The sequence below is a fragment of the Chanos chanos genome, chromosome 3 (assembly GCF_902362185.1).
Source record: "Chanos chanos chromosome 3, fChaCha1.1, whole genome shotgun sequence".
NCBI lineage: Eukaryota > Metazoa > Chordata > Actinopteri > Gonorynchiformes > Chanidae > Chanos > Chanos chanos.
In genome coordinates, this window is record NC_044497.1 from 25733140 (window position 1) to 25744194 (window position 11055).

Here is an 11055-nt window from a genome sequence, read left to right on the forward strand (position 1 = left end):
TGCTGAGATCCACGCTCTTATCTCATACATCTGATTTAACGATTTAACGCCTTGTTATCAAGAGCAAACTTCTCAACTAAGCAGAACTGCCTCAAGCTAATAAAGAAGTGGTGGAAACCAGCATTTTGGTTGAATGAAGTCAATATTGAATTTGGGGCTTAATTAGAATGGTTGTCCATACGAACGCAGCTGAAGTACACCTATTCACTGAGCGGGATTTCTGCTTCACTAGTAACCTGGACTTTTTTTTTGTACAGCGGCCCAGTCCAATCAGTCACCATTCTGACGCTAGCTCAGCAGCACTGTCCACCTTCATTTAGAGACAAAGAATTCCGAGCTGACTCTCCTCTGTGTGGCCGGCAGTAGCTCGAAACATCACATTTCAGCAAATGCAGCAAATGTGTAGAAACCAACACAGCAGCTACATATACAACTGCTCCTATACAAGCTCCTATTTACTGACGGTGATTTTGTCCAGTCCGGGCCAGGCGGGAATGTAGTATCGAGGAAGGGTGCCCTCCATCAGTCGCTCCATCCACAGGCCCAGTCGGTCCAGTTTGTGGTGGATCTGGAGGGAGGTGGAGCGTGAACGTGTCATGCCTTTCCGATGTTGGTGCTCGTCCCGTGAACCTGACTTTGACCTGGCGCCACCTGTGTCCTCGTCCGCTTTGCCGTCCAGGTCCTCGCCCGTGTAGACGGGTTTGAAAAGGCACAGGTATTTCTTGTGGCCGTTGAGAGCCAGCACGTACCCCGTGTAGTCCATTTTGCGATTTCCACCCTCGTCTTCGTCCGTGTCCATCTGCATGGCGTCTTGTGCAAACTCCATGAGCGTGGACATCCATTCGTTGTGCTTGTCCACGTTCAGGAAGGAGAAATGCAATGTCAGGCTCCTAAACACAAAAACAAAACAACAATTACAAACCATTTACTCATAGCCTAAGTATTCTCTAAATTAAAACTTTGTTTATGACATCCCATGACGTTCATGACTACAATATTTTTCACAGAATATTATCTTACATCTAACCACAGTAAAATGTTTTGTAATATTTGTTACTGCATGTTGTCTTGTTACCTGTTATGCATCTATCAATCTACATTTAATATACTGCCATTTTTACGTGTGATGCTGGATTCCCCCTCATGACACTGAACAACTACACCTCAAGAACCTACACTGGTAATTACTGTGGCTTTTCCACTACTTTGCCTTTCTTTTTTCTTTCAACTTATGAAACCTACTTTCACCAGCTTGTCATGGCTGTTCAAAGCCAGATTGTCATCCAATTAGTCTTAAAGTTTGTGTCTGACCTTTTTGCCAGCAGAGGTCATGCCAGTCACAGGTAAAAAGAGGAAGACTAACCCAGTGAAAGAGTACACCTCCTTGGCAAACTTGCTGAGCAGAATGTTCTTAGTGGCATCAGTAAGCACTAACACCACGTTGATGTGTCCAGGTCTCAGTTTCACCAGGTTACTCATGTAAGTCACATCAGTCAGTTCAGTTACCTCTACAAAGTTCTTCTTCGGTGGGCGACTGTTTATTAAAAAGAAAAAAACCCACAAAGATCATAATCTCGAAATAGTAAACAACAATATAAAATACCTAAGCAGTAATATTTGTAGATTGGAACCAGCTAGAAAAAAAAAACATTGAAAAAGCTAGTGACATATTCAAAATTATGTCATCATATTTTACTAATTAATTACCAACTAATTTTTGCACAAAGATTAATGAGGAATCAGGTTTACGCATGTTTGAGAAAATGTTTGCTCTGGAATTATGGAAGCCTCATGCTATCTGGTTTATTGTGCTAAATGCACATTCCAAGACACTGTTCAGAATTACCTTGAAGTATTAGCAGTGCCTGGGGACCCATTCTCTGTCTTTAATGGTTCTTTGGTCTTTGGCTTTGATTGTTTCTCTTCACTGGAGTCACTGAAACCATGTGTAAAAAGCAGAGTTAGAAGTGTCTAGACAATCTTCCTCAGGAGCAGAGGAATCGGTGTGGTTACATATCCTACCTAAAAGCCTGGATAACCACTGTGCCAAACAGGATGAAGAGTGCAGAGAAAATCAGTGAAAGGAGTGGCATCATTTCACGCCTGTGTAAAAAAACAACAACAATGTAAAAAAAGAAAAGTTTTGAATTGGAAAACTATTTTGTCAAAATTTGGAGATCTGAGGTGACAAAAAAAGAAAAACGAAAATCACAAACTAGGTCCAAAGAAAGCCACTGAGCAAAGAAAAAAACTGAGAAAAAAAAAACAAAACAGCACTTACCAGTTATTATGCAGAAGATCATCTATAATTTCAGACAGGTAATCATAGGCTGTGTAAATCCATCGTATGAGAAACATCTGGGAGCACACAACACATCATATTTAAATTCCAGGCAGTCTGAGTCATACAGACTTATGGGTAATCCTCATGGTTATCATAAACATCAAAACAATCCTGTAAATTCTCAATGATTCCTGCATGGCTAACACAAAATCATTTAATATCTAAATGATATTAGCCCTTTTTGGCGCTAGCTGTCCTAATAACTGCACTAACAGTTGAACTCTGCAGGGACTGTAAAACAAGGTCAGTGCTAATTTTTTTCCTTCATTTTAAAAGATGCTTCATTCAAAGCAGGCCTGGGGAGACTCACAGAGGCAAACTCATTGTTGAGTTCAGGCAGCATGGCATCATAGATCAGAATGGATGGGTCTTTCTGCAAGCGTTCCAGCTCCTCCAGCAGCCGGTTTTTATCCTCCTCGCTCCCGTTCCAGCCTCCCAGCACAGGCTTATACAGGACCTTCCCTGCTCCATTACGTCGCTCCAGAATCACCACCTTCACAGCCAAAGGCAGAACTCAGTAAAACTCTCTGACGACACTTTTACCCCTTCACTGTACAGTGCATGACTTGTATTACATACAGGGGGGATGAGGACAATAAATATCATTGCACAATGATACCATGACACACAGCTAATTCAGGCATTACTTTTCCATGTACAATGTCATGTTATTCAAAATGTGTGTTTAAGCTCACACCTGTGGGGGAGGGCTGTCCTTGTTCTTCAAGAGAATGTCACACAGCTGTTGCTGCTGACGCTGGTAGACATAAGCAAACCTCAGAACATCCTTGGTATTGGCTGAAGCTAAAGCAAGGAAGGCCTTATTTCCTGTGGCAAATGACTCCTCTTCACCAGTGATCAACAGGACACAGTATCTGTGGATTGATCACTAAGGTCTTAAGTTGACTTATAGTTAAACACATCTTTTTAAAGATATCCTTATGATTGCTAATCAAATCTCTCTCAGTGTCTAAACATAATCCTGAGTACATTAGATCAGCGATAGAGTTGTCTTACTTTCTGCGTCGATGGAACTGTTTGACTGGACAAAGCTCATCAAAGAGTTTCTGGTTCACCAGACGAGGAGCAAGGAGGAACTTGTTGTTTGAGATGAATTCGTCAATTATTTGCTTTTTCATCCCTTTAGCCTGGAAGAAGTCAAATACCGTTAATACTGTAATTTGCAACAACAGAACAGGGTCATTGTCTAAGAGACAACTACTGACACTGTTACAGTATCTCTACTGAGTTATTTAAGACAGCAGGAAGAGGATCAAACAGAGGAACTGGTCTACCTGTATTATGTCAGCTGGTTTGTCTATATTCTCTTTGAAGACAAGCATGGTTGGGGCATAGGTGTTTATATTGAATTGTTTAACCAAATTGGCTGTCTCTGCAAGGCCTTGGTCCACATAACCAAACTGCACATAATCCTTATAGGCAAATGCAGTCAGCTACCAGTAAGAAGGGGAAAAAGAAAAAAAGCACAAGTTGTATTAATGCAAATTGGGCAGAAAAAAATGTACAAGTAATGAAGTTATGTCTGTGACTGATTATTAGAGCCTACCTTGTAGAGAAGAGGAACGACAGAGACTTGATCAAATAATAGAACATGTGGTTTGTTGACCTCATGCCAGCTGTTCAAAAACTGATGGTCATTTCTGTCAGTGACCTGAAACAGGAATATTCCACAGTATGTAATTAACATAGCACTTACAAATAGCACGGAGTGTGTTTTAGCAAACACTAAGTGATCTGTTAATGCTAACAAAACATGCCAGTGAGAGAGAGAGAGAGAACTGCAAAACTGCACTTACCTTCTCAACTAGTCTTTGTGGGAGGAGGTCCTCTACAAATTGGCGAAGGTGCTCCTTGACTACGGCATAGTGGAAAAATGTCACTTTGCCATTGATCACACCAAGTATGGATGGGGTACGATGTGCTCCCAAATGATTAGCCAAGCGTCGCTCATAGCCAACATCCACCACGCCAATTCCAACCCCTATTCACAGCATGCATAAATGAAAACACTACATCAAAAGCCAGAGAAGCTCAAGGAGACCGGCTCAGACATGTCCTATACAAAAGTGCAATTACAGCAAATGCATGACTGTTAAATATGATTATTTTTAATTGAATAAAACATAATACGAATGTGTTGGGTAGTATTCCTTATCCGTACCAAGAGGTTCCAGTTCTTGCACCGTTTCTTTCCAAACAGGTTCAATGTGGATGCAGCTAAAACACCAGTCTGAAGTGATCTTGACGAGGTAGGGTCGTTTGAAGCTGTCTGGCACGACGTCATTGACATACTGGTTAAAGTGGAGATTATACTTGCTGTCAGCAAAATCCCGGCCTCCCTTGTTATTGAAGGGAAAGTGGAAGAAGGACTCTTCAAAGTAGAAGTTGTCATGGAAGTGACGGAAGCCATGGTGGCTGTGTCCGTGAGGCTGACTGTCTTCAGCCTGCCCATAGCGATCATAGTTTGCTCTCTTCTCCTCGTTCGATAAAATCTGAGAAGGGGGAACAAAAATGCACACCAGCAAGTCATTCTAAAATGAGGCAAACTGTGGATCAGAATAAAGAATACACAGTCTGACCTGATGGTGTCAGCAGGAGAAAATATTACCTCATATGATTTAGTAATCCTTATGAACATATCTTCTGCTTCAGGGTTTTTGTTTTTGTCTGGATGCCTGACAAAGACACAATAAAACTGTTATCACAAATGATCAAAACAGAATATTAGCTGACATAAATTTGAGCACTCATTATATGGTTTCCTCATAATGTATCGATTCATAAAACAGCCTTACCACTCTTTGGCTAGGCGCTTATATGCTTTCTTTATTTCAGCCTGACTTGCACTTCTAGTGACACCTAGAGTCTTGTAAGGGTCAAATTCAGCAGCGGGTTCCACCGGGCCAGCCACAAGCAGGCAAAGTATCATCACAGAATGCAATATCAAAAGCATCTTCAATCTAGCCATATCTGCTATCAAGAGGGAGAAACAAAATGCATTGTCAGAGCAGATAACCTTAAACAGCAGTCGGTAGGTAAACACGATCTGACTGAGGAAAGTCACGAAACTGCTGAAACAAAATAATGACAATAACAGCTCTATCTTGCTTCTCGCCAGGTGGTTCCTGACTCCTGGATAACTGGAAGGACGAGCGTCACGCTCTCTGACAAAAAGGAAAACGCCTGACAGTAAGGGTTTCCTTTATGTCATGAAATGAAGCAAGATAATTAACAAATTAATCATATATATGTTCACATTACCTTGTCCTCTAAAGCCTTGGCGACTTGCTAAGAAGCTAGTTTGGCTAACCAGGCATGTAGCTGCTCTCTGTGTCGTAACGGTCTTCCAGCTAGCAAGCTATATCCATGGCTATATCCATCCAAGTTAAATCCACATCCCAGGTAAACCAACCATACAGCTCAATGAATACGCTTAAAAGCTATTGCAGCCATTCACATTAAAAGCGTTTGCAGTTTGGAACAGACTCTGACAATGTCATTGTTAGAGTTGCACTGTATAAAATTCTAATATTGTGTACTCGCATCCCGATGAAATGGCACCGTATTTTCAGAGCTAGCCGCTATTTCCTACGACAGCTGACTTCAGCTGCTAGATTTTGGACTGGTTCACGTGGATCATTGCATGTACGGCTAGCCCAGATTTTCTGCGCAAAAACTGTGCAGCATTGCCTACCAATACCAGGACGACTGTACAAACTACGCCCACTTTTTAATCCACAACTGGGCATTTTTTTAATTGGGTCGAGCACCTCCTATGGAATGCCATTTAAATCATTATTAAATAAATAAGTAAATAAGTAAATATAGCCATGAAATAAATCCTGAAATAAATAAAAGTAGTCATTTGAAAAACGTCATTTTGAAATAAAAAACGAATATAGTTATATATATAAATTTACTTTTATTTATACCTTTATATATTTATTGCCTCATTTATTTCAGGATTTATTTCATAGCCATGTTTATATATTTCATAGCAATTAGTTTATTTATGTATTTATTTAATAATGACTTAAATGGCATTAGGGGCGCAGTGGGCAGCACTGTCGCCTCACAGCACCTCTTGGTCGGCTCTGCTCTTGGTGTGACTCTGGACAGGCGACTTGTCCAGGGTGTTTCCCTGCCTTTCGCCCTATGAGCGCTGGGATAGGCTCCAGCACCCACTAATTAGGATAAGCGGCTTAGATAGTGAGTGAGTTAAATGGCATTACATACCCGTCATGTGACTGAGGATATTTCTTGAAAACTGTGGCTGCCATGACAACCTCATAACAGCCTTCTAAACCCTAACCGAAGCTGTAGCAAATTATGTGTACGGAACTGTGATAAATAAAGCAATTCAGGCATGATTGATTGCTAACTGCCAGCATTTGAAGGCCAAAATGATTGTTTCGATTTCATGATGGCTGAACATGATTGTTTTAGTTTTAAAACCATTACGTGATACTAGATTAATATGGCTTGATGTCCAGCCCAAACTCAAAACTAATAGGGGTGCTGCCAAATTGGTAGCCAGGGTCTGTGGCCTTCATGTTAACTAGATTTGTGTTAGAACTGAAACATCTAGGGGTAGGGGAAACATGTGAGAAAAAGGCATATCTGTCTCTCTCTTACAAACCATCATTAATATTGAGTTATCATTGCTGTATGTAGACCTTTATGAACACTGTTGATTTAGTGTGTCTACTTGACTTAAAGCAGAAGCTACTTCATGAGGTGTGAGTCATCTAACAAAACACCTGTAAAGCAAAGCAGTTGGTTACACTTATCCGACATCAGTTCTGCTCGTTTGTTACATAATAAATACAGCCTTGCGCTCCGTAGGATGAGTTACCCTTACATTAACATAATAGAACTTCTTCTTGAACGTTTCTGTTGCTTCAGAGTGGCACTGTTCTCAACAAAACAATAAAAGTAAAGTGTTCTTAAAGGGTGTCAGTTCAAAACCCACCTTTGACAGCACTCTGTTGCGCATCAGTATTGGAGGAGCTGTAGGCTACAGTTTAACGGTGTGTTGCTGAAGTGGTTAGTACAGCATCAATCCCCTTTTTCAAACGTGTGAAAATGAAATGCAATTAGTTATACCTACTTAACTGCATTTGAGAGATATAGGCATAGTTTGCTTTGCAAGATAGTTGGCTAGTATCAGCTAAAGTTAGCCATCCAATCCGGTTGTTTAGCTTCTGGCTCGCTAGCTAGTCGTGACTTGTGATAGCATAGTGTCCTATTTAATATTGATGAAGGAGAGCTGTGTGAATCTTATGGCAGTGAGCTGATAGTTGTGGTCATAGTACTGCATCATAGTTGTGATAATAGTACTGGCCATAGTATTGCATCACAAGTTTCTGAGACAGATATGTGGCCGCTTTAAAACCAAACCTAACCCCAGAAAACAGACCAATCATACGCGTCGAAAACAGTAGACGGCCTCATAGGTCGTCATCTCTGTCATTTCCGTCATGGTCCGTATTGTGAACAGGCAGAAGAACAGGCTGTGTGAACGAACCCTGTTTCTAGTTGACGTCAGAGACAAGTGCAGTAACGTAAACAAGGAAGAGGAACGAAAATTTCATCTTTGAATGAATTTCGTTGAAATGCAGGTAGGGTATAATTTTATACGCGTTGATAGTCATAGGTTGGCTCTCTATGATAATACGTATATTGCTATAAATTGACAACTTACAAGCTGTCTTTGCTGCCGCCCACCGAAATTTCAAAAGCTACATTTATGGAGTCCTAAGCTTATTTTATTTTTGAGACGCGTGTCGCGAATTTACTACTGCATGATAAGTTGATATAACCTTTTCTTCTTCACAGTATGGATCCTAGACATAGAGCGATTCTTCAGCGATACAGAAACAAACTTGTGGAGCTTTTAAATCCGACTGATATCTGCGATGGGCTTCTGACACGGGGCATCTTCACCCAAGACATGATCGACGAGATCCGGGTAATAGAGATTTTGCTTTGCTTAACACGGAAAAGGCGATATTAAAAAACCAAAAACAAACAAACAGAAAACCCCAAAACAAAACAAAACAAAAAAACCTCTTGTTCTTACAATGTAATGAGGACCTCTTATACAATTAAGGTGATGTCCAACTTACCAGGAGGAAAACAGAAACCATTTTCCTGTAGATGTTAAAACAAAAAAAGACCTTTTATTTAAGCTATTTACAGCAGACTAATTCAGTCAGCAGTCACAGCAGTTCATTTGATACCAAAAATGTCTCCTCCATCCATCAGGGGTCTGGAACCAGACGCGATCAAGCTAGACAGTTGGTTAAGGATCTGGAAACGAGAGGGAGTCAGGCTTTCCCAGCGTTTCTGGAGTGCCTTCGTGAAACTGGGGATCCTTTGTTGGTGGATCTCCTACAAGGTGGAAACCCCTCCACACACCCTGTGTCCACTCCTGTGCGGCCGGTTCCTATGCCAGTACCTATCTGTGAGTGCAGTTCATAATGTCTGCCTGTGTACATTCAAATCTCTTCATTCTTACAGCATTTATTCTTTATTTAATGGATCGACAGACACTCCAACTGACACAGACAAGTGTGACAGAGGTGATGTCATTCCTCCAAGAGAAGTGCCACTGTATCCAGAGAAACTGGCAAAACCCATCCCTTCTAGCCCATGTGAGTCTACATTTAAGAGTGAGGGTTTTCTTCACTGACTGATAGAACTGTAACATTACTCATAGAAATTTGGATTTAAATGTTACCTCACTGATTAAATTAAGAATATCAGAACTAAAGAATATATATGTTCATAGCCCCTGAAAAGGAAACCTTAAAACCTACACCAGGGAGACAGAGACGCGACAGCATCCAGGTTACTACATCATAATACTTTCTTCTCACTAAATGACTTAAATGTAAATGTCACTTCTGTTTTCCATGTACAATATTGGTTTCCTTATAATAAATGTTTTTTTTCTCTCTCTCATATGCTCTCAGAGCTATAAAATGGATGCTAGCCCATGTGGACTCTGCCTGATCATAAATAATGTGGAGTTTGACCCCCTCTCTGACCTGAAAGATCGTAAAGGCTCTGACATCGACTGTAACAAGCTGGAGAGGAGATTCAAGTCTCTCAACTTTGAAACTGTTGTGAAGAGGAACCTAAAAGCAAAAGTAAATGTTTCACATCTGTTATTCTGTGAATACAGAAAGACTCTATGCAGAATAGAGATCAAATGTTCTCTGACAAATTACTGATTTGATATTATGCTGATGAATTAAACAAACGGACTAATTACTCGATGGTTTTCTCTTTCATAGCACATAAGGCATGAATTGTCAACGTTAGCTAAAAGGGATCATTCTGCATATGACTGTTGTGTGGTTATCATTCTCTCTCATGGGACTGAGGTAAGGCGTGTGTCATGTAGACTTCTGTGACTTCTTTGTTAAACGTTTGTTTTCACTTCTCTCTAACATGAATGAGTCTAATGCATCGTCTGTGTAATCTTTGATGCCTTCCCTGTTAGTGTGGCAACATGTAGTCTCTGATTCAATTTTAAAATCATTAGAAAATCTTAATCTCAAAACCTATATAGGAAGTGTTGCGTGCCTAAGTGCTGTCTGTGATTTATCAAGGCAAGTCATAATCGTTTTCCCGGAGCCGTGCATGGAGTGGATGGCCCTTCAGTTCCAGTTCAGATCATCACAAACTACCTCAATGGCCAGAACTGCCCATCACTGCAGGGAAAACCTAAACTCTTCTTCATTCAGGCTTGTGGAGGAGGTGAGCCTGTCCAAGAGAGAGAAATGACTGACACCAATATTGCACCAAACTTACACCAATATTGCATTGCATTTGTTCATTAGCAGATAAGGAATGAGGCAGTGATGTTAGTTACAAAAGACATGACTTACATTTTTATGTGTAACTGCCTTGTGTTTACAGGTGAGAAGGACATAGGATTTGAAGTAACACCGGATGAGGTGAAGCCCTCATTTGGAGGCACAGATGACCAAACAGACGCCATTCCCATGTCCTCCAGCAGTGACTCTCTCAGCATGTCTGATGAGCCAGATGCCAGGGCCTCTCTGCCTACACCCAGTGATATCCTGGTGTCTTATTCCACTTTCCCAGGTCTGTGGGAAGTTAGTTAGAAACGAAAACCACTGTCAGTTGTCATGCCATTAAGCTTCTTGCACAGTCCTTGTCACATAGATGAATTTTGTACTATGTAGAGTACTATGCAGATCCTCATTAAACACTGCTCTATAACAGGTGGAAGAGAAGGGAGTATTGGTATGAATGTCACATGACCTGTTGCTCTGATTACCCAGGCTATGTTTCATGGAGGGACACACAAACTGGCTCCTGGTATGTGGAAACCCTGGATCAAATACTGGAGGAAAATGCTGCCACTGATGATCTGGTGACCATGTTAATGATGGTGGGTCTCATTTTCTTTTCTGTTCTTTAATTCTTTGAAATCTTATGTTAATTGTGAAATGAAATCATTTAAGATCTCTTTGAATCATTTTTAAAGGACTAAAGCTCATAGCATTAAAGCTCTGTTTAACTTTCTGTCCACTGTTTGTTTCCAGGTGAACAACGAAGTCTCTCAAATCTCTGCTAAAGGCCTTTATAAGCAGATGCCTGGATCTTTTAATTTCCTGCGAAAACTTCTCTATTTCCAAGCTAAGAAGACCTGA

General features: G+C 40.8%; 2 protein-coding genes across 2 annotated transcripts; one reads left to right on the forward strand and one right to left on the reverse strand.

Annotated features, from left to right (window-relative positions):
• Window positions 1-451: 451 nt before the first annotated feature.
• On the reverse strand, window positions 452-5722 carry dnajc16 (DnaJ (Hsp40) homolog, subfamily C, member 16). The gene is made up of 15 exons (XM_030769481.1): window positions 5627-5722; window positions 5161-5335; window positions 4974-5040; window positions 4527-4857; window positions 4162-4346; window positions 3912-4016; window positions 3640-3798; window positions 3362-3492; window positions 3042-3219; window positions 2655-2837; window positions 2282-2358; window positions 2023-2103; window positions 1847-1936; window positions 1364-1534; window positions 452-890 (listed from the first exon to the last, which is right to left on the reverse strand). The coding sequence occupies exons 2-15, from the start codon at window positions 5331-5333 to the stop codon at window positions 452-454; spliced, it is 2370 nt and encodes a 789-aa protein (XP_030625341.1). The 5' UTR covers window positions 5334-5335; window positions 5627-5722.
• A 2482-nt stretch (window positions 5723-8204) lies between these two features.
• On the forward strand, window positions 8205-11055 carry casp9 (caspase 9, apoptosis-related cysteine peptidase). Its single transcript, XM_030769163.1, has 10 exons — window positions 8205-8336; window positions 8633-8831; window positions 8917-9045; window positions 9192-9217; window positions 9343-9519; window positions 9667-9756; window positions 9985-10132; window positions 10295-10483; window positions 10684-10793; window positions 10948-11055. The coding sequence occupies exons 1-10, from the start codon at window positions 8205-8207 to the stop codon at window positions 11053-11055; spliced, it is 1308 nt and encodes a 435-aa protein (XP_030625023.1).